Source organism: Oncorhynchus gorbuscha, linkage group LG06 (assembly GCF_021184085.1).
Source record: "Oncorhynchus gorbuscha isolate QuinsamMale2020 ecotype Even-year linkage group LG06, OgorEven_v1.0, whole genome shotgun sequence".
NCBI lineage: Eukaryota > Metazoa > Chordata > Actinopteri > Salmoniformes > Salmonidae > Oncorhynchus > Oncorhynchus gorbuscha.
The window spans coordinates 74,316,656-74,340,397 of record NC_060178.1 but is presented as its reverse complement, the minus strand read 5'-3'; the positions used below and the strand labels follow the sequence as shown (position 1 = coordinate 74,340,397).

The following is a 23,742-nucleotide window of genomic DNA, read 5'->3' as shown; positions in this document are numbered from 1 at the left end:
CAGCTGGATCTGCATTCGTTGCCGTGACGATGCGGGTTGGTGCCACACGGAGCGCTGCCATGTGTGCTCTGGAGATACATGGCCGGCTGTGCCAACACTGCTTCATGACAGATCAATGAGTTGCCTGTTTAAAGTTTAAAGTGTGGGGTAAAAATATTATTGTCCCTGCATCTCTTAAGACTTCATTTTTGTCCTCATGCAACACTTTTGTTGATTGTTATTTGTACTATTTCATATCATGGTTCGGTAAAGCATATGATGTGTTGTAGGAGCATGAAGTCAACATGATCACCATTCATGTTATTTAGTCAACCTTAGCAGCTTGTGATTGTGGGGAAAGTGGATGATAGCAGGTTGACATGATGTACAATATGAGGGACTGTTGTTGTTGCAGGTGTAGAAGGACGACTGTGTGTGGTTGTTTCAGGTGTATAAGGAGGACCTTCCCCAGCTGAGGCAGCAGAGCAGAGAGAAGAAGCAGCAGGTCGGCTCCCTGAAACGCCAGAGAGGGCCAGATGAAGCTCTTCGTCTGAAGTTTGTCCACGGGTAATGGGCTCTTATGACAGGTCTTATGGGTCTCATTTTGACTGTGTTACTGAGTGTTCATCAGAAAGAATGTGTTTTAGGTGTCATCTTTTCAATGTCAAATTGGTTGAGATGACACTCAACCATTTGGAATGGCGTGATAAGGACAGATGTCTTGTATTGAATTGAGAGGAAATCGTGTGTTTCCATCGCGATGAAACAATCTCTCTCTCTCTCTCTCAAAAATTGGCCTGTCTGTGTCAGCTGTTGGAATATGCAAATCCCTTTTCAAAGCTGTAGTATTTCAATCATTTTTGCAACATTTTTTCAAGATGTGTGAAGCAGTTAACATTACTGATTCAGCACGAGCAGCCATTAAATACTTCCCTGTAGCAGCTCTAATACTCCCTCAGTGTCCTTTCCTTTTTGTAAAACTTAAAGACCTCACAGTGGGGGAGGCAGAAGTCTTTCAGTGTTTGAGCGATGAAATAAATGCTGCACATTTGATTAAAATTCCCCACGCCGGGTTTATTAGACACTCTTATATAGGCCATGTAGGGGCTGAGACAGCATATGAACTTTTCTGCTTTTATTTAGAGTACCTTTTAGATAAGGATCCTACCTTCCCAGTTTCAGAAAAATAGCCGTCTTATCTTAACATGTCATTTTCCCTAGTCAGCTTTACAGAAACACCCAGGCAACTCAGTCAAGGAATTAATTGACATTTTGTTTCAGTATACAGTCCATTCCGGAAAGTATTCAGATCCCTTGACTTTTTCCACATTTTGTAACGTTACAGCCTTATTCTAAAACGGACTGCGTCTACACACAATATCTCACAATGACAAAGCAAAAACATGTTTTTAGACATTTTTGCAAATGTATAAAAAAAAACTGAAATATCACATTTACAAAAGTATTCAGACCCTCCACTCAGTACTTTGTTGAAGCACCTTTGGTAGTGATTACAGCCTCAAGTCTTCTTATGCATGCCGCTACAAGCTTGGCACACCTTTATTTGGGGAGTCTGTCCCATTCTTCTCTGCAGATCCTCTCAAACTCTGTCAGGTTGGATGGGGAGCGTTGCTGCACAACTATTTTCAGGTCTTCAGAGATCTTCGATCAGGTTCAGGTCTGGGCTCTGGCTGGGCCACTCAAAGACATTCAAAGAGTTGTCCCGAAGACATTCCTACATTGTCTTGGCTGTGTGCTTCAAATCAAATCCAATCAAATTGTATTGGTCACATACACATGGTGAGCAGATGTTATTGCGAGTGTAGCGAAATGCTTGTGCTTCTAGTTCCGACAGTGCAGCAATATCTAACAAGTGATCGAACAATTCCACAGCAAATACCTAATACACACAAATCTAAGTAAAGGGATGGAATAAGAATATGTACATATAAATATAAAATATAAAATACAGTATATACATCTGTGATGAGTAGTGCAAGATATGTAAACATCATTATTAAAGTGGCATAATTAAAGTACATTTGTTAGAGTGGCCAAGTCTATATGTAGGCAGCAGCCTCACTGTGTTAGTGATGGCTGTTTAACAGTTTGATGGCCTTGAGACTGAAAAATAGCTTCTGTCTCTCTGTACCAGATTTGATGCACTGACCTCGCCTTCTGGATGGTAGCAGGATGAACAGGCAGTGGCTCTGGTGGATGTTGTCCTTGATGATCTTTTTGGCGAGTGAGAGGTTGTTTTCCTGACACCACACTCTGAGTGCCCTCACCTCCTGCCTATAGGCTGTCTTGTCGTTGATGGTGATCAAGCCTACTACTGTTGTGTTGTCTGCAAACTTGTTGATCGAGTTGGAGGCATGCATGGCCACACAGTCATGGGTGAACAGAGAGTACAGGAGGGGGCTGAGCACGCACCCTTGCGGGGCCCTATTTTGAGGATCAACGAAGTGTAGATGTTTTATCCTACCTTCACCACCTGGGGGCGGCCCGTCAGGAAGTCCAGGACCCAATCGCACGGGGCAGGGTTGAGACCCAGGGCCCCAAGCTTAAATGAATGCTGAGCTTTGGTCAATGAACAGCATTCTTACATAGCTATTCCTCTTGTCCAGATGGGATATGGCAGCGTGCAGTGTGATGGCGATTGCATCGTCTGTTGACCTATTGGGGCGGTATGCAAATTGCAGTGGGGCCAGGGTGACAGGCAAGGTGGAGGTGATATGATCCTTGAATCGTCTCTCAAAGCACTTCATGATGACAGAAGTGAGTGCTACTGTGCGATAGTCATTCAGTTCCGTTACCTTTGCCTTCTTGGGTACAGGAACAATGGTGGCCATCTTGAAGCATGTGGGGACAGCAGACTGGGATAGGGAGAGATTGAATATGTCCATAAACACACCAGCCAGCTGGTCTGTGCATGATCTGGAGACGCGGCTAGGGATGTGCTATTGGAAGGTGAACTTTTGCCCCAGTCTGAGGTGCGGAGCGCTCTGGAGCACGTTTTCATCAAGTATCTCTCTGTACTTTGCTCCGTTCATCTTTTCCTCTATCCTGACTAGTTTTCCAGTCTCTGCTGCTGAAAAACATCCCCACAGCAGTATGCTGCCAACACCATGCATCACAGTAGGGTTGGTGTCATTCCTCCAGACGTGTCGCTTGGCATTCAGGCCAAAGAGTTCAATTTTGGTTTCATCAGACCTGAGAATCTTGTTTCTCATGGTCTGAGAGTCCTTTAGGTGCCTTTTGGCAAACACTAAGCGAGCTGTCATGTGACATTTACTGAGGAGTGGCTTCTGTCTGGCCACTCTACTATAAAGGCCTGATTGCTGGAGTGCTGCAGAGATAGTTGTCCTTCTGGAAGGTTCTCCCATCTCCACAGAGGAACTCTGGAGCTCTGTCAGAATGACCATCGGGTTCTTGGTCACCTCCCTGACCAAGGCCCTTCTCCCCTGATTGCTCAGTTTGGCCCTGCGGCCAGCTCTAGTCTTGGTGGTTACAAACGTCTTCCATTTAAGAATGATGGAGGCCACTGTGTTCTTGGGTACCTTCAATGCTGCAGAAATGTTTTGGTACCCTTCCCCAGATCTGCGCCTCGACACAATCCTGTCTCAGAGGTCTACGGACAATTCCTTCAAACTAATAGCTTGGTTTTTGCACTGTTAGCTGTGAGACCTTATATAGACAGGTGTGTGACTTTCCAAATCATGTCCTACCAATTGAATTTACCACAGGTGGACTCCAATCAAGTTTCAGAAACATCTCAAAGATGATCAATGGAAACAGGATGCACCTGAGCTCAATTTCAAGTCTCATATCATAGAGTCTGAATATTTATGTGAATAAGGTATTTCAGTTTCTCATTTTTTATTTAAAAAAATCTGTTTTCAGTTTGTCATTATGGGGTTTTGTGTGTAGATTGATGAGGAAAAACATTTCTTTAATACATTTTAGAATAAGGCTGTAACGTAAGAAAGGTGGTGAAGGGGAAGGGTTCTAAATACTTCCCGAATGCACTGTAAGTGGCTTTCACTCCCCTTAATATAGTAGAATTATGTTTATTGGTGTGACCTATTTCTCTCTCTGTGTGTGTGTGTGTGTGTGTGTGTGTGTGTGTGTGTGTGTGTGTGTGTGTGTGTGTGTGTGTGTGTGTGTGTGTGTGTGTGTGTGTGTGTGTGTGTGTGTGTGTGTGTGTGTGTGTGTGTGTGTGTGTGTGTGTGTGTGTGTGTAGGTACCGTGGCTACGACTGCAGGAACAACCTGTTCTACACCCAGGCGGGGGAGGTGGTGTACCATGTGGCAGCGGTGGGCGTGGTCTACAACAGAGAGCAACACAGTCAGAGGTTTTACCTGGGCCACGATGATGACATCATCAGCCTGACTGTACACCCACTCAAAGACTATGCAGCCACTGGACAGGTACACATGTAAAATCACCCCTCCCTCCCTCTCTCTCTCTCTCTCTCTCCTCTCTCTCTTACACACACACACACACACACACACTGATCTTAATCACCTCTTCGTGAATGAATCCAGGTTGGCAGGGACCCAGCCATCCATGTGTGGGACATCCAAACCCTGAAGTGCTTCTCCCTGCTCAAGGGCTTTCACCAGAAAGGCGTTTGTGCCCTTGATTTCTCTGGTATGGCTATGTATTTTCCTGGGCATGTAACTTATGTCGTTATCAGAATTTAATATCAATACCAGCCTATTGAATGATCAAAGCCCATAATGCTTCCTAATTTTTTAAATCATATTTTGTAAATGTGTCGTCCATGGGTGTTCTGTCCCTATGTCTGTTAAGATGTCAAACTAAGAGTAGCTTGTTGTTTCTGTGCAGCGGATGGGAAGAGCCTGGTCTCAGTGGGCATTGATGAACACCACTCTATCATCGTGTGGGATTGGAGGAAGGGGGAGAAGCTGGCCACCGCAAGGTACTAAAAGCTTTTTCACACCGGCTGATAGCTACTATTTGTGTGATCAGTGGGGGTGTGCATTTAGACATTTAGAGTTATTACAAAAACACAGTTGTATAGAATAGTTCAGCTAAGCTGGGTTCAAATTGTAATTTTTTCTTTCAAATACTTTAGCTGCGCTTGAATTGAGCTTACCTGGCACAATGGAACTTATGGTATAGTCCTAAAAGTCTCAGGTTTGTTGTCTTAATGATAACACATTTGTAGAATAAGTTAGAAGTTTTTTCCTGACCACATTACATAACCAGGAAAAACTTAGGGCTCCATGTATTTGAGCTGACAGAATGTGAAGTGGATATTCTGTCTCTGTTATTCCCAGGGGACACAAAGACAAGCTGTTTGTGGTGAAGTGTAATCCTATCCTCATGGACAAGCTGGTCACAGTGGGAATCAAACACATCAAGTTCTGGCAGCATACAGGTGTGCCCTCCTGTTCTCCCTGGCTGTCTCTCTCATACCATCAGCAGTGTTGGGGAAGCTACTCTGAAAATATAGTTTACTAAGCTACGAATTACTTCACACGAGAAAAAAAAAAATCAGCTACACTAAAGCTACCCTTAAGAAAAATATAGTTCCATAGGTGTTTTCACACAGGAAAGTGATCCGCCCTGTAATTCTTCTTATGAACAACTATTTAGCTTGTCAGGCATGGTATGTTTATTGAAATCAATTAATGTATGCCTGAGTTTCTAACGGTGTGCTGTCTCTGAAGGTGGGGGCCTTATGTTCAAGCGAGGCATCTTTGGGAGCCTGGGGAAGCTGGAGACGATGATGTCCGTGTGTTATGGTCGGACAGACGAGCTGGTATTCTCTGGAGCCGCCACAGGGGACATATATGTCTGGAAGGAACCCATGCTGCTGAAGACCATCAAGGCCCACGACGGACCTGTGTTCGCCATGTACTCCCTGGACAAGGTTCTGTACTGGATATCAGCCCTGTCTGCTATCAACGAACTGATGGTCAACTAGTTTCCGCTCATCTTATAATCATGATCTCAATAATCATAATATCATCATATTTATTGCATGGTTATTTTGACCAATGACAATTGGGAATGGCTCTATTCTGTACTCAGTGGCTTCCCAACACCCACTTAGTGTAAATATTTCAGCCGGTACCTATTCCACAAGTTACCACCGGCTAAATCTATGACGTTAAAATGCCTATTTACTCTGTTCCATCTGACCGTGCAATCCACTGTCTCATCAGCCCAGCCAGGCAATTTATAAACTTGATCTCCACTATAAAAAGCATCTAGACATTATCTCACATTTCAATAATAGTGATTGTCACGGGTTTGCCGGCCCTCTGGCCTAACATGCCAATATATCCTCCAGACACTGGCTTCAAGGGCATTATCACTTAAATATAACAAGTTACCAACATGTTCAAATAATGATTGACATATTTTCATTAAAAACATTATTTTGATGAATTTATATATACTATTTCATCCGTCTACAGTCCCGACACAAATCTAGGGTTGCTAGCAAAGCCGGCTGATCGTTCGTTCAATCGGTTCGGTTGACAGAGATGCAACCCAGTCGTTCAGTCTTTTTGTTCTATATCTATGGACGCCAGCCAGTCGTTCATTCTAAATGTTCCATAGCCATACTGGCTGGTAATGTTCTTATCCCTTGCTTGCTAGTGAGCCAACTATGGCCAACTTACAGTCAAGTCAGCATTTGCATTTGCTGTTTTCTAGTGACATTTATTTGGATAGATCCACTACATTGAGCTAATAATGCGCGATTTCGCCTGGTGTAGAAAATGTCCTCTCTCGTCAGGACACTGTTATTCAGAGTTGGTAGCCAACAACACAACAAACACAATCCCTTCGAACTGAAGCTGAAAAGACTGCAAACTAGCTGCACTTTGTTCCGTTTGACCTGTTTTCTATTGATAGTTCTTTGTATATATCCATAAAAATTATGCAGATTCATGATTTCCACTGGCTGGAAAAAACTGCCTGCCCGTCTGTCTCATCCCGACTCCCGACACGTTCATTACTATGGGACAGCTGGAGATCGAATTTGAATATTGATACAATATTGTAAATGTCATAGACAGACAGTTCAGTATAGCTATCTAGCTAGCAAAATGATTCTCATTTCTTGCTAGCTAACCAAATGACACCTGCATCTCTAGCTGTAGCCACTGAAAAACAGTGAGGGTAAAAGTTGATCACTCACCCACTCCTCCAATGATATGACATCCTCCCAGCAGCTAGCTAGCTAACGGTAGGCTCTGTGCTTTTAGCTTGCTAAATAATTAGCTACATGAATAGATACACTGACCTATTAGCCACGTTATGAGCATGACTGACTTGTGATCATTGCCCTTGCTAGTATTATTGTATTGACATTCTCAGCCTTAGTTACATTGGTCCAATTTTTGTCCAAAATAGTGGAGGCTGCTGAGGAGAGAAAGGCTCATAATAGTGACCGGAATGGAGAAAATGGAATGGCATTAAACACCTGCAAACCATCTGTTTGACCAAGAGAGACTGGCATGCATAGTATTTATAGTATTTACCTCAGCCCTCTGACTACAATGAAGAGCAAGACGTGCTGCTCTGTTTGGGCCAGCTACAGCTTAACCTGTTTTTTTGGAGTGTGGTGTCATAAAAGCATAGCATCTCTTTATGACGGACAGACCTCTCCCTGTCTTTACAACCATTGAATCTATATGTTCTTACCATGACAGTTTACAATCTAAGGTAACGCCAAGTAATTTAGTCTTCTCAACTTGTTCAACAGCCACTCCATTCATTACCAGATTCAGCTGAGGTCTAGAACTTAGGGAATTATTTGTACCACATACAATGCTCTTAGTTTTAGAGATGTTCAGGACCAGTTTATTACTGGCCACCCATTCCAAAACAGATCTAAACTCTTTGTTAAGGGTTTCAGTGACTTCATTAGTTGAGGTTGCTGATGCGTATATGGTTGAATCATCAGCAAACATGAACACACATGCTTTGTTTAAGGCCAGTGGCAGGTCATTGGTAAAAATAGAAAAAAGTAGAATGCCTAGAGAGCTGCCCTGCGGTACACCACACGTTACATGTTTGACATTAGAGAAGCTTCCATTAAAGAAAACCCTTTGAGTTCTATTAGATAGATAGCTCTGAATCCACGATATGGCAGAGGTTGAAAAGCCATAACACATGTGTTTTTTCAACAACAGGTAATGGTCAATAATATCAAAGGCTGATTGATCACAAAGACAACAGAAGCTGCCTTCACTATGCCAGCACCATTTCAACTTCAACATCATCAAATCACCTCTGCTTAGTCTAATACAGGGACAAAAAAAACAATTTAGTCCAAGCTAAATATCATGTGGCTGTCCATGGTTCTAATTTCTGTGTGTATGTGTGTGTGCGCGCGCTCGTTCATGCATGTAGAAAAACATGTTGACTCACCCTACTTGTAGAAACGCCAATGCCATCCTCCTCTCTTTCATGTTGACGAAACAGTTTATCACTGTCATACAGTCTCTGTCATACAGTACACACTAAAATGCTTGCTCGCTAGCCTAACTTCCATTCATGGTCAGCGTTAGCTAGTTAACATTAGCCTTCTACATCTAGCTACATATTGAACTTCCATCCTCTCAGGCCAGAGGCACAACAATGTATGAATTAATGGTTGGATCAGAATCGCTGTTATAATCATTGACCAGTATGGAGAATTAAGTAGAATCACAAGTCCAAATCTTTATCTCCATCTAATTTAGGAAAGAGATGATTTTAGCTAGCAAGGCACCGGAGGACAACAACACAAAGATATGCAACATTTCAAGTTTTTCTGTCAATGATGTATACTCCCAATGGGAATTAGTGATAGGAGTGATCCCAAAATCCAAGCTGGCTTCCTTTGGAACATTTTTTCTTGTTGGCTGCTTTTCCAGCCAACAAGTGCTCAGCATAGGTTGAAACTTCTTCAAGAAGGTTGGAAAAGCATTCCTTGTGAAGCTGGTTGAGAGAATACCAAGGGTGTGCAAAGCTGTCATCAAGGCAAATGGTGGCTAATGTGAAGAATATACAATATAAAATATGTTTTGATTTGTTTAACACTTTTTTGGTTACTACTTGATTCCATATGTGCTATTGCATAGTTTTGATGTCTTCACTATTATTCCACAATGAAGAAAATTGTAAAAATAAAGAAAAGCCCTTGAATGAGTAGGTGTGTCCAAACCTTTGACTGGTACTGTATATGTGATGCTTTTCCCGAAAACTTTAATCAGAGAAGTAGCCTTAAGGAGGATGTGGGAGGCCATTCCTGGTAGAGACCTCCACTGAATTCCTGATGTGTTGTTGTTGCTGCTGCTGCTTCAAATCCTTGACAGGCCCTGCCTGCTAATAGAATAGTAATTGTAATTCCCTGCTGATTCTGTGTGTTGGGAAAGATGTCAGCGAAAGACAGTATTTTTCATTTGTCTTCCATCCATACTTTCCTCATGCACTTCATCATCCAACACTACATTCTCAGTTTCAAGACAAACGGACCCCCTAGCATACTTCAGCAATTCAGACCGACCTCTTGAGAAGATGTCAGGCAGAAGATTAGTGTAGGTCAGAGCCCCTGTCTCATCCGGCCTTCATCACTGAAAGTTTTCCTCAGTGTGGTTGTCAGAGTTGGAGTACACTGGGTGACGTCCCTCTGCTGTTGTTCCCTCCAGGGCTTTGTGACAGGTGGGAAGGACGGAGTGGTGGAGTTGTGGGACGACATGTTTGAGAGGTGCCTAAAGACCTACGCCATCAAGAGAGCAGCTCTCTCCCCAGGATCTAAAGGTAGGATAACACTCTCTGCCCTACAGTAACTGAAAGAGTCTATGACAGATATAGAAACACTGTCTGAGAAGTGCTGTAGTTCTCTCTTGAGCTCACACTGACCATGTAAAGCACATACCTGTATCAGGAAGCATAATGTGTTTGAAATTTGACCATAAACATTCAATAAATACTGTAACCATCATTGACCACTTTTGCCTCCTACATTTAGTGTTGCCATCTCTTGGCCTCATGTGGAATTGCAGTTATATTTCACATGGATCTGCTGCTATCGATCTGGGAGGATTTAGCACTGTAAGTCTTTACAGTGCTATTTGTGTCCCCCCCAGGGCTACTCCTGGAGGACAACCCCTCCATCCGTGCCATAACTCTGGGACACGGACACATCCTGGTGGGAACCAAGAACGGAGAAATACTTGAAATCGACAAGAGTGGACCCATGACCTTGCTGGTCCAGGTAGAGGGTTTGTTTGTGTGTGTCTGTGTGCCTGTGACTGCGTACAGCTGAAACACCTAGGGTGGTGTGTTTTATTCTACTTGGTTTTCCCAATTCGGGTTAGAGACATTTTTACAGCAGCATCCTGCAGTAAAACAGCAGCCCTCAAGTGTTGTCTGTTCTCCACCTACTCAGGCTTCTGGATTTGTTGGCTTCTTCCCCATTTCCTGTGTTCTACACTCAGGGAATGCAGTCGGAAATATATCTTTGCTATCTGAGGCAGGCTTTAACAGTTTGCCGCTTGGCTGGTTCCGAAAAGCTCTGTGTTCCCCCTCTGGATTATCCAGCCCAGTTGAGGAATAGTTCATAGCTTAATATCTCAATACCTTCTTCCTCATTGTCAAACCAGTCACATTTTCTTCTTCACCTGTGTGAACAAGGCTTGTGTATGGCCTCTGTAGCAGTAATGTGCAGTTTGCAAACAATTAGTTTTACTGACTTGAGTCATGATTTGTTTTTGAGGGACTCATTCGTTTTAGTCGTTCGTTTGACTTGCTGGCCACAATTAATTCTACAGCAGGGTTAATGCGCAGTCCTCCGGCTCAGTGGCTCAGGAGACCTGCTCCAACCAACAACCCAAGAATGGTGCTGCAATGGATACCTGCTGTTTTACTGGCTCCTGACCATTTGTGTTTCTTGCACTGATCTTACATTGTTCTGTTCATAATGTTTCCGCTATTGTTTCCTATGACCGAAAAACACTTCAGGACATTAGAGCAGTGATCACTAACTTTGGACCAGGCCCTAATCCCAGAGACTCGGAAAAGGAAAAAACGGCATAAGAGAGGCGAATAAATATCTGCCTCTACCCTCCTAAGGGCACGAGGCCAGACAAAGGAGAGATGGTTAGAGGCTTTGTTTATTAATATCTAAAAGGAGTACGCAAGACAATGGTCATGGACAGGCAAAAGGTCAAAACCAGATTCTGAGTCAAGGAGGTAAAGAGTGGCAGACAGGCTCGATGTCAGGGCAGGCAGAAGGGTCAGACAGGCAGGTACTGAGTCCAGAAAAACAGGCTAGGGTCAAAACCGGGAAGAATAGAAAAAGAGAATAGAAAGCAGGAGCACGGGAAAACACTGGTTGACTTGAAAACATACAAGACGAACTGGCACAGAGAGACAGGAAACAGAGATAAATAGACTAGGAAAAATAAGCGACACTTGGAGGGGTTGGAGACAATCACAAGAACAGGTGAAACAGATCAGGGCGTGACACCTTCGTTCTATTGGCGAACGTACAATGACCGGTGAAAAAACTAGACAAGCTCCGTTCAAGACTATCCTATCAACGGGACCGGAAGAAAAGTCATATCCTATGTTTTGTGGCTAAACATGGATAATAACAACATGGGTAATATACATCTAGCTGGATTTTCTATGCATCGTCATGACTTTACGGCAGCGTTGGGTAAGGTTAGGGGGAGGGGCATGTCGGTTAACGACAGCTGGTGCACACTCATAATTAAGGACGTCTTGAGGTTCTGCTCATGGTAAGTTGAAGGCCACACTTTACCATTTACATTTAAGTCATTTAGCAGACGCTCTTATCCAGAGCGACTTACAAATTGGTGCATTCACCTTAAGACATCCAGTGGAACAGTCACTTTACAATAGTGCATCTAAATCTTAAAGGGGGGGGGGGGGGTGAGAGGGATTACATATCCTATCCTAGGTATTCCTTAAAGAGGTGGGGTTTCAGGTGTCTCCGGAAGGTGGTGATTGACTCCGCTGTCCTGGCGTCGTGAGGGAGTTTGTTCCACCATTGGGGGGGCCAGAGCAGCGAACAGTTTTGACTGGGCTGAGCGGGAGCTCTGTATTTTTCATAGCCGTCTATACCCCACCTAAAACCCAATGCTGGCACCTTATGACATGTTTTACTTCAATTGTTTCTATGCGTCTCTGCATTGTTGTGAAGGGCCTGTAAGTAAGCATTTCACTATTCGTCTACACCTGTTTACAAAGCATGTGACCAATAAGATTTGAGAAAAAGACAAGTTTAGAACTGTTAATTGATCACATTGTGCTATAATGAATGCAATCAATTGATTATTAAATGTTATGATGGACACAGCTTCATAGATCCAAAACATACACACAGCATCTGCTCAACAAACTCCAACTCAAGAACAAATCATTTGGGGTGCTGCAGTTCAAACGATATTCTGCTTGTCACCCTCACGGCAGTCAAGCAATGCATTCTGCCAAGATCTCGTTCACAGTCTAGTTGCGGCCACAACTAGACCTCGTTTCAAATGTATCAAGAAATGATTGTTTGTTTGCCTAGTAAATCAACAAATGTTCATTGTTTAAAGCACATGTTACAAATCCCTTTTGGCCCGACAGTCTAGGGGGGGTGGTAGTGAGACCCGTAACATAACTCAGGCAAATTATAATAGTGACAAAGTAAAAATGTGAACGAAATAACCAGGACAACTGAAATCTACCGTCAAACTCCAGGTTTATTTGAAAACACACGGTAATGGGGTGGGGGGGCGAGCAGGAAAAGGGGCTGAGCTGGACCCAAGAAAAGAAACAATAAGTATTTTTTTTTAAACTAAGTTAGACTAGCCTACTTCAACAGCTAACCAAAAATACAGTGGGTGATCCACCACGTTCTAACTAGTGTATTTAACAAAGTCTACCTACGGGTAGTGTATGCCCATGGGCAACTTGTCTTGGTTTCCCCTTTTCCCACCAGCAATCAAACACAAACAAACACCATAACCAAAAACAATACTCACAGGTGAGGACAAAGTGCTATGAGGTGCTCAAACAAAAGAGAGGTTAATACACAAAGAGAGCGTGAAACACAGAGACCTACAGACATGGCATTTATAGAGAGATTGAGCTCTAGAGTAAACAACTGACAGGGTTTTTAAACCAAGGGAAAGGAACTGTGATAGGGTAGGAAACAGGAGGAGGTGTGTCTTCTGATTGATGATTGGATTGGTGACTGATTGGGGAGTGATGATTTTCACCTGTGAGGGGAGAAGGAGAGAAAAGAACACAGGATACACACACAGACACAGGATACTGGTATCCGTAACAGCACACTTTTATAAGTCTCAATCACAAATGACAGCTTGTAGAAACATGACTCTTTCGAGTTTTCAGTTCATCGTTTGCAGGTGGGAGGGGGTCCTGCGCGCTCTGGGCATTACTGACTCAAATGAACAAAATGAGTCAAAAGATTTTGTTCTTTTGACTGAACAAGACGAAAAGAGCTGAACTTCCCATCCCTGCTCTGTAGTGCTGCATTGTAGATGCCAGTTATTGTAGTGTGTGTGTGTGTGTGTGTGTGTGTGTGTGTGTGTGTGTGTGTGTGTGTGTGTGTGTGTGTGTGTGTGTGTGTGTGTGTGTACATGCGCGCGTGCATATGTTTCCTTGCGTGCATGTGTGTTTCTGACTGTCAGTGTATCTCTGTGGTAGTTCCCTCCTATGGGTGCGGTCCAACTCTCAAAGCTCAGAGTCAGAGCCTTCCAGACTCCCTAGCGGTCAGGTACCTGTGCTCTGTTGCCATGGTGAACAGAGCTGATAGGGATGGGTTTTGAAGGATCAGTATGGATGTGTTGTTGGGTAGAATGACTGCAGCTATCTGAGATGCGATCGATTGGGCTTTTGTTTTGTCTCAAAAGTACCGTCTCACACTCAAACCCCACTTCAATATGAGCACAATGTATTGTCCTGAGAAAATGGCAAGGGATTTTGTGGGTGACAGGTGTGTAGGTCAGGGCGTGTCAACTGACTGACTGACAGCTGTGTGTGTCTGTCTGTTGCTATGGTTACAGGGTCACATGGAAGGCGAGGTGTGGGGTCTTGCTGCTCACCCCCTGCTCCCCATATGTGCCACAGTGAGTGACGACAAAACGCTGAGGATATGGGAGCTCTCCACCAACCACCGCATGGTGGCCGTTCGCAAACTTAAAAAAGGTACTGCTGAATGTTTATCTTCATCAACTAATGAGTCATTAAGCGAGTCATTAATTCCCATGATCATCAACAAACATAAGGCACTCCAGTGTCACCTTCTGTTTCTGTGTCTGTCAGTCTATGTCTGTATCTCCATTTTGGAAGTGTATAAGTGTGTGTGCGTTGTGTGTGTGTGTATCAGGTGGAAGATGCTGTGCCTTCTCCCCTGATGGGAAAGCCTTAGCGGTGGGCCTCAATGATGGTAGTTTTCTGGTGGTGAACTCTGACACCCTGGAGGACCTGGTGTCCTTCCATCACAGGAAGGAGTCCATCTCTGACGTCAGGTTTTCACAAGGTAACCTTTGACATTTGACAACTGACTTATCATTAAAATGTCCATTCATTGTTGTCTGTATTTCATAACACTGCTAATATGCATAGGTATTTTTTAGTAATGTTCATTTGAGTTAAACCTTTCCTAAAATATGAAGTGAGGTTTCGCAGATTAGCATTTTCGCCCACCTGGCTGAGGTATTAATTATTTGTTCTATGGCTTCCTCCTCAGATGCTGGTAAATACCTCGCTGTGGCCTCTCATGATAACTTTGTGGATATTTACAATGTGCTGTCCAGCAAGAGGGTGGGAATCTGCAAAGGAGCTTCCAGCTATATCACTCATATAGACTGGGACTCTCGTGGTGAGTTTATGGTGTAATTGGAAGCAGAGCATGGATTCCTATTAGTACTCTGTAGATACAAGTTCTATTTTGTCTTTTGATAATGAGATTGTTATTTTTTCAATAGGTAAATTGCTGCAAGTAAATTCAGGTGCCAAAGAGCAATTATTCTTTGAAGCCCCAAGAGGGAAGAGACAAACCATACGAAATGCTGAGGTTAGAGACCCAACTGAGATTGTAATTTTTCCCAGCTAGACATCAAATATTAATGGACACCCCATAAAAGCATGAGGCATTGTTAAACACTGTGTGTGTGTGTGTGTGTGTGTGTGTGTGTGTGTGTGTGTGTGTGTGTGTGTGTGTGTGTGTGTGTGTGTGTGTGTGTGTGTGTGTGTGTGTGTGTGTGTGTGTGTGTGTGTGTGTGTGTGTGTGTGTGTGTGTGTGTGTGTGTGTATTCATGTTCTCGCTTGTCAGATAGAGAAGATGGAGTGGGCTACCTGGACGTGTGTTCTGGGCCCCACCTGTGAGGGGATCTGGCCCACCCACAGTGACATCACAGACGTCAACGCTGCCTCGCTCACCAAAGACAAGAAGCTGCTTGCTACGGGAGATGACTTTGGCTTCCTCAAGCTCTTCAGCTATCCAGCCAGGGTGAGACAGGCACTTTTACTCTCTTGAACTGAAATGGAATTGACCCCAACGCTGGTACATGACTCTGTTGTTGATTCAAGTCCAATGTTGTCTCTTGTTTTTTCTTGTGCTCTGTCTGCTCCCTCCTCAGGGTCAGTATGCCCGCTTCAAGAAGTACATGGGTCACAGTGCCCATGTAACCAATGTTCGATGGGGACAAGATGATGCCATGCTACTGACGCTCGGCGGAGCTGACACAGCGCTGATGATCTGGGCCCTGGAGAGAACCGGAGAGGGTCACAGGGAGAACCCTGTGGACAGTGAGGAGTCAGACGATGACATTGAGGAGGACGGAGGTAAACGCCAGCCTTTAGACTACTGATTCATACAGTACAACTCTAATACAACATTCTCAACAAACACATACAAAGCGATCTTGATCAAATCCTACTTTTCACAAACTGCTCTAATTGGTTGAGTCTATTCCTGTGGGCGTGTCTGTAGGGTATGACAGTGATGTGGCGAGGGAGAAGAGCATTGACTACACCACTAAGATCTATGCTGTCAGCATCCGGGACATGTGTGGCATCAAACCCCACCAGCAATTGAAGGAGGTGTCGGCAGAGGAAAGGTACACCCCCATGCCAGCTTCTGTGTTTGGACTGGTTGTTGTCATTCAAAGTGATAGAGCTTAAACATTAGAGTGTGTCTTGACTCCTAACTGTTGTTTTGAGTGTGTAGATTTAAAACCATTTAAAAAGTCTGAAGCAGTGACAATTTAAAAACACTGTAAAGTTTTAGCTGTTGTTTTATGCCTCAAAAGACTGTGTTAACATCTTGATCCTAATCAGACTGCCATCAGCAGCCAACACCATGATTATCTCTAATTAGAAACTGGGTGGTTCAAGCCCTGAATGCTGATTGGCTGACAGCTGTAATATATCATATATCATATATCATATATCATGGGTATGACAAAATATTTATTTTTACTGCTCTTATTACGTTGGTGACCAGTTTATATATTGACGGCCTACCCCGGCCTAACCCAGATGATGCTGGGCCAATTGTGTGCCGCCCTATAGGACTCCAAATCACAACCGGTTGTGATACAGCCTGGAATCAAACCAGGGTCTGTAGTGACACTTCTAGCACTGAGATGTAGCCTTAGACCCCTGCATCACTCGGGAGCCATAAAATAATATAATAACAATAAGGCACATCGGGGGGTTTGTTGTATATAGCCAATATACCATGGCTAAGGGTTGTGTCCAGGCACTCCTCATTGTGTTGTGCTTAAAGAACAGCCCTTAGCAGTGGTATATTGGCCACATACCACACCTTCTCAGGCCTTATTGCTTAAAGGAATGCTTATAGAGCCCTCTGGTGTCAGAAACAGAAACTGCACCTGTCTTTTTTGTCAGTTGATACAACTTTAGTTACCTCCTGCCTATCAATATACATCATGGTGTTTGAGTATAACTGACATCTACTGTATGTATCATTTTGTAAAGCCTCAGAGGTGGTCATTGTAGGATTGGCATGGATATAGATTTTGGTCTTGCTTTTATGATGCAGAGTGAGTTGACTTTTTAGTGCTGAGCTGACATCATTTACAGAGTAAGGGAAGGCTGCTTGGGGTGTTTTTTCATGTTAGAGTATGATGCCTGATTTAATCATTTGATAGGTAGATCGACATTATAGACTACTCTACCTATCTGTACTACTTAACCCAAACATTTGTTTTTACAAAAAGATACATTATTCTATGCACATATAAAGATATTTATGTCCTTCGGCACTGTATGAGTGTATGTGTGTACTCTCTCCCCAATACTCTCTCTATATTAGTCAGCTCTGTTGCTATGATACGATGGATTGTCCTTGGCATGTATTGTGGGTGTAGCCCGTTGATATTGTATGCTGTGTGCATGTTTTATATGTTGTCCATCTATTTGTGGATTGTTGGATGTACGTGTTTGGGTCATAATCTGTAGTAGATGTATGAGATTGCATGTGCATGTATTTGTGGCTTGTGTAGGAATCTAGTCAATGTATTGCATAATGTTATGTGCATGTATAGCAGGTGTGCTCTCTGGCGCTTCTGTGTGATATATGTTGCTATGATACCGATATGTGGTCTACACATAACAGTATCATTGGTATGAGCTCAGTTGCTTTGAGACTGTATAGAGTATATACACTAGTGAGTGTGTGTGGTATGTACAATAAGTAGAAGTATTGTTGTGAAAAATCCAATGCAGTATACACTTTGCATGATTTACAATAAAACTTTATGATTATATTATCCATCCCTTTATAATTTGTATAGACTTAATTAAGCAATTTGTATGTTTGCACAGTACTAACCCCATTAAGCAGTACTGTAGCTAGATATCCTCTCTATAGCCACCAATAAACAGTGATTGCATATAATGATATGCAGTTACTACAAACCCTGATATTATAGCTAATAGGGTCAATTGTTGCCCTATGACCTCCATTGTCTGTAGTGTTCAGTAGTGCGTTCCTAGTCCTTGATGAATGTATAACAGACTGTATTCTCTGGGGTTAGTCAGCTCCATGGTAACATGCTGATTTGTCCCCTCAACCTTACTATCTGTGATCCCCATGACTCTGGGGCACACTTCTGTCTGCAGAAACACCTAATATCTCTATTGTGTTTTAACTTGCATTCCTTTGGAGGCAGGGCATTGTCAAGTAAGTATGACCTAATGCATACATTATGTGCTAGCTATGGGATGTGGATGTGGGTGGTATTCCCATACATTAAGTCCCATTTATACCTGGTGCTAACATGCGTCCTTTGTCCTGATCTTGTCCACATTCTGATTGTGCCCACATTGTTAGACTGGTGTAGATGATTAAAAGGCACATTGTGATCTGATTGTAAAGTGTAAACGGACAAGAGTAGGATGAAGAAAGCATATTAGAACCAGGTTTATCAACGGGGCTTTAGATGTGCAGGACAAGGATATTCGTAGCGTGGGCAGAAGCTAGAATACGGTGTTGTTATTTCAACAAAATGGAAGAAAAATCTGTGTTTATTCCTTTTTAACCTTTGTACCTGTAATTTTAAAAGTGTTTGTTTATTCATTTGTCCTATAATGGTACTACAGGAGCCAGGTCTGAAACATTTTGTAGTCATCTATTTATTTGGACTATGGGCATAACCTCCCATAGCCTATGGGTCCTAATATCACTCAGCTTGCTCAAACTCCTCAAATTCTGAGTAACATGAAAGTCATGGGAATTGCATGAGTAACACATTTTATTTCAGATTCTCACTTTTGTGTCATTTGTATCACAATAATATATTTTGTTTTTGGGGGTGAAGAGCACTAAGAGTACAGTAATGATCTACCAAGTGGTGCTGGAGGAGACCTTTCTGTTTCTGTCTCTCCCCCTCTCTCTTCCTCACTCCCTCTTGTGGGGCCCCAGACATCGCAGGACCTTGTTTTCCCATAACCCCCTGCGTGATGAGATAGAGGCACTGACGCATTTCTCTCTCCCTGTGCCCCTCCTCCTCCCCCCTCTCTATTGCACAGTTTGCACAGGGACCCCAGTGTATGACCCCCTCCCCTTATTGCTCTTTAGACTGGGACACTCTCTCATTCCACACCTCTCCTCTGAGCAGTCTCTCTCTCTCTTTCTGGCATGCTGACAGTATGCTAACAGTCAGAGCATGGTTTGCAGCAGGCAAAAATGATGGGCAAAAAGCTCTCAAGGTTGCTTGTTGCATGAGCCTTATAGCTATACTGTAGTATAGTGAGTCCCCTCGGGCTCTGACCTGTGTCCTCTAAACCTCTCACTTGGTTCTGTCCACTGCTCTCAAGGGGATCCAGGTAAAGTGAGCTACTTGTGTCTATCACACTGTGTGTAAACTGTGGCTCCAGGTCCAAGTGTGTCTCTGTTTCTCTGTGTTGTTCTGTATGTTTGTCCTGCATGGTGACAGTCGGCTCATCTCGTTCCCATCTGATCACAACTGCATCTTTGCATCCAGACTGCAGAGTTTCACACCCAGGGGGCGGATTCTTCTTTTCATCTTCTTTCTTTCTGTTCAGATAGAGACATGGAATTGAACAACGTCCCAGACTCCCAGTTCATGTCACTGTGTGATCATACAATCCTGGCTCAGCATGAAACATGTTGCAATCAGTCCGCAGGAGTTAGTTACTACACTTGTGCAGATATTCAATCTGTGGTGTTGTGTGTGGCAACGCTACACTCTGATATGCTGATTGAACTCATTTCAGAGCACGTAGACACCGTCACCAAACAAATGGTTAAAACATATGGGGAAGAGGGAGTCTGATTTCAGAATGAAACAGGAGAAATGAAAAGATTGGAAATATTAACTCCCTGTCATGCAAGATCCTCCAGACAATGCTTATAAAGTGCTGTTCGGACAAACAGAGAGGAACGGTAGTGTCTGTCAGCTGTAAGGAGTGTAAACTATGTATGTATGAGATCACAGCTATCACCTTTGGGCTATAAGTGCTTTATCAGTGACCTGGAACCTTGTCATGTGCAACCGTTTGACACGGTTGTAGTTATACAAGGCAACTGCGTGAAGAGACCCCTGGTGGCATGTTGTCTTGTGGGGTACGCATGGGTGTCTGAGCTGTGTGCTAGTCATTTAAATAGACAGCTCGGTGGTTTAAACCGAGCCTCTTGGCAGCAGTTAATGTGGATCCTTAATAAGTAAATCAAATAAATGCACACAGTGGTGGTGCTGTATAACCAATCCTTCTGCATCGTCATTGCACTGTTCAACCTCCTGTGGGATTTTAACCTCAACGTCTACTTTAATGTGTGTTTCTCTGTTCATTTGTAGACTCTCTCTGTCTGTGCAGATTTCCGTGAACCTTTGACAGCCTACGTTTAGGAGCAATAACTTCTATTCTTCCTCTAATGGCCCTGTGTTTTTGTGTCAGATAACAATAGTATTGATTTAACTAAGCAAGTCCGTTAAGAACAGATTCTTATTTTCAATGATGGCCTAGGAACAGTGGGTTAAATGCCTAGTTCAGGGGTAGAACAACTCGTTTTTACCTTGTCAGCTCAGGGATTCGATCTTGCAACCTTTCGGTTACTAGTCCAACTCTCTAACCACTAGGCTGCCTGCCACCCCAATATCAGTCAGATGTTTAACCACATCGGTCTGTTAAACCCTAAGTGTGACCATGGACCTCAGGTCTCAGCAAGGCCACATCACTGTGGTAACCAACACTATCTAGGAAATCTAATTTTACAACACATTCATTTTTAATGAAGGTGGAATTCCACCAGTGCAGTCAACCAAGTGAATTTCCTGTTTTCTATATAATGTATTTCCACACTATGAGACTGGAATAATACTGTGACATTGTGAAAATTATGTTAATGCCCTTTCAGTGTAAGAGCTGTTTGAAAAACCACCTGAATGTTTAAGCCTGTTGAGTTGGGATGGAGTTTTGGCCTGCCGGTGACATCACCAGTTGGTAAATTAGTTAATAGACCAATAAGAAAGAGTTCCAAAACTCTCTGCCAATAACAGCTATTTTTCAGTTTTCCCCTCCCCACTCAGACCACTCCCAGACAGTCCTAGCAACAAACAAAAACAATCACAGTAAGGGGGAGACGGAGAGAGAGAGGGAAATACAGGGAAGCCTCACCGAGAGGCAGATGTACGTGTGCAGCAGGCTGCAGTGCAGAGCTCCTAGACTGACTGAGTGGAATTTCATTCTGTGGCTCATTGCCATACATGTTAAATGTAACCTCAGCCAGCTGGTGTGATGTGTCATTATTGGTGGAATCCTTATGTGAAAGTTGACGCTTGTTGATGTTGTGAATGTGATGTGTCACCTTGGTGATATGTGTGTGTGCAGCGGCTGGCCAAAATTCATAAATGTGGAAAATGTAATGGGACAATTTCATTTGATGTATGCAATTTATTCCATTATATGTAGCACTGAATCTGTCTGTAGACATTGTGTAGTATCTATAGTGTCATGGGGCACACTGAATGTTTGTATTTATAAACAGTAAGGCCTATTATGAGTGATGAACAAGCAATGATATACAGTAGCAATGCTTAACAATGTTTCTATTCAGAGTGATATGACTGATTGCAGCTGTTTTGTTCTCTCTGAGCTGCTCAAGCTGCAGTTTACTCCATAGGTCTATTTTTTCCTCACGTGCCCTCTTTTATATTCCTTCCTCTCTTTGTTTCTATCTGCCTCATGTCAGACCAGACAGCCCCTTTAGAACTTGGCCTAATCTGTCCTTTATGTGCCATTGCTGTGTCCTATAATGAAATTGTTCTGAGAAAACATGACTTGTGTTTTTTTCTTTTGAAGTTCTGTGGTAGACATGTTCATATATTTGTCCAATATATCAGCTGTGTGAGGCAGTTCTACCTGTTTACTCTCTGCAGGCCTCCTGTTAGCCGAGCTGCTCCCCAACCAGAGAAACTACAGAAGAACAATATCACCAAAAAGAAGAAGCTTGTTGAGGTTTGTCTCACAGTGGTGTTAAAGTGAACTCTGAATGACTCTGATGTTGTACCCATCCTTTTTTACATGTTCATGGTACATTTTCACTGTTTGTTATGAACCAGTGTTGGGCCAGTTTGGTGCACAGCGGGATGTGATTGGTCGGTGACGTGTGTACTTTCAGGACCTGGTGCTGGACCACGTGTTTGGGTTCAGGGGCTTTGATTGTCGCAACAACCTTCACTACCTCAACGACGGCGCCGACATTGTCTTCCACACAGCAGCCACGGCTATGGTGCACAGCCTCACCACCGGTACAGCTACATGGCCACACTTTTGGATAACCTACTCAACATTAACTTCAGGGCTTGTGATATATATAGGAATGTACATGATAAGATGAAGATGAACGCTGTGTTTAATGCTATTTCTACTCAGGGACTCAGAGTTTCTACTTGGAACATACAGATGATATCCTCTGTTTGACCGTCAATCAACATCCAAAATACAAAAATGTCATCGCTACAGGACAGATTGGTATGTCCTGTACTGCTGTGAATGAGCGTGTTTCATTTTATTTTGATTGTGGTTGTGTTTATATGTACTTTGCATGTACTTGTATGTACTTATTGGTAGCATTTGTGCGTGGGCTGACTGTGTGCACATGAGAGAAAGAGCTAGATATTGAATGCCTTATCGTCTTTTCATTTTTGTGGGCCATTTTTGGTGACCGGTTCAGTCTGCATTGGCACATTTTCATTTTGTTTGGTGCTAGAATTAGTTATATTGGTGCTTTATATCATAATGTCCTCAGCAGCATCTGAAAAAGCACTCACTTTAGATTTCAATTGTTATTTTGCTGCCTAATTTCCCATCGCTCACACACCATAGGTGAAGTGACAGACCTACCAGGTAAAACACCTTCCAGATTGCCCCTTGTACTGATGTGTTCTAGTTTTACCCTATAGGTTTACCCTTTCCTTGCTGTTCTCCTACAGTTTTCCCAGTGGGCTGTCCTCTGTTTTCTATCCTTAGTTTGTCCAGTAATTATCCCTCTGTACTGTTCCATTGATTCAACCTAGACTCTGCCGAGACATTCTATCTACTACAGACAATTATTTGGCCTTTATTGCTCCATGCTGCATCCCTATATACTTGATCAGAGTATGATCTTTTTCTCTGTATTGCAGGCACCACCCCCTCCATCCACGTGTGGGACGCAATGAGTAAACAGACACTGTCCATCCTGCGCTGCTCTCACACTAAGGGGGTGGGCTACGTCAACTTCAGCGCCACAGGCAAGCTGCTGCTCTCTGTGGGGGTGGAGCCTGAACACACCATCACTGTGTGGCGCTGGCAGGAAGGTGAGCCATTCTGACCCTGGTAAAATACACTGAGATGGTGGTAGGCTACAGCTTAGATTGGTCTGTGATAAGTGAATTTTTGTGATAATTAATCATAACAATGTTGTTAGATATCATTCAGTAAACTGTAAATAGCAGGTCTTAGAAGTGTGTTTGTGCTTGTCTGTGTGTTCCCCTGTCCAGGTGCTAAAGTGACCAGTAAAGGAGGCCATCCAGACAGGATCTTCGTAGTGGAGTTCCGGCCAGACTCTGATTCTCAGTTTGTGTCTGTTGGCATCAAACACATCAAGTTCTGGACACTGGCTGGAGGCTCTCTCATGTATAAAAAGGGAGTGGTGGGCTCAGTGGAGGACGGCAGGATGCAGACCATGTTGTCTGTGGCCTTCGGTGCTGTGAGTATTGA

At 43.3% G+C, this 23,742-nt stretch overlaps 1 protein-coding gene across 4 annotated transcripts in view; it reads left to right on the top strand.

The window, feature by feature from the left end:
- The window catches only part of LOC124038315 (echinoderm microtubule-associated protein-like 6), a 100,003-nt gene that overhangs the window by 55,169 nt on the left and 21,092 nt on the right, over nt 1-23,742 (top strand). The window contains exons 13-34 of one of the 4 annotated variants that reach the window (XM_046354037.1): nt 428-546; nt 4,223-4,409; nt 4,527-4,632; nt 4,831-4,924; nt 5,286-5,386; nt 5,679-5,881; nt 9,657-9,768; nt 10,098-10,225; nt 14,052-14,193; nt 14,375-14,527; nt 14,738-14,869; nt 14,976-15,064; nt 15,323-15,499; nt 15,630-15,834; nt 15,983-16,109; nt 18,185-18,199; nt 21,918-21,996; nt 22,160-22,289; nt 22,414-22,512; nt 22,867-22,887; nt 23,166-23,339; nt 23,523-23,731. In XM_046354037.1, coding sequence (XP_046209993.1) covers nt 428-546; nt 4,223-4,409; nt 4,527-4,632; nt 4,831-4,924; nt 5,286-5,386; nt 5,679-5,881; nt 9,657-9,768; nt 10,098-10,225; nt 14,052-14,193; nt 14,375-14,527; nt 14,738-14,869; nt 14,976-15,064; nt 15,323-15,499; nt 15,630-15,834; nt 15,983-16,109; nt 18,185-18,199; nt 21,918-21,996; nt 22,160-22,289; nt 22,414-22,512; nt 22,867-22,887; nt 23,166-23,339; nt 23,523-23,731 — 2,802 coding nt within the window. The remainder of the gene's footprint in view (nt 1-427; nt 547-4,222; nt 4,410-4,526; nt 4,633-4,830; nt 4,925-5,285; nt 5,387-5,678; nt 5,882-9,656; nt 9,769-10,097; nt 10,226-14,051; nt 14,194-14,374; nt 14,528-14,737; nt 14,870-14,975; nt 15,065-15,322; nt 15,500-15,629; nt 15,835-15,982; nt 16,110-18,184; nt 18,200-21,917; nt 21,997-22,159; nt 22,290-22,413; nt 22,513-22,866; nt 22,888-23,165; nt 23,340-23,522; nt 23,732-23,742) is intronic. The other 3 variants (XM_046354038.1, XM_046354039.1, XM_046354040.1) reach the window with 3 other exon arrangements.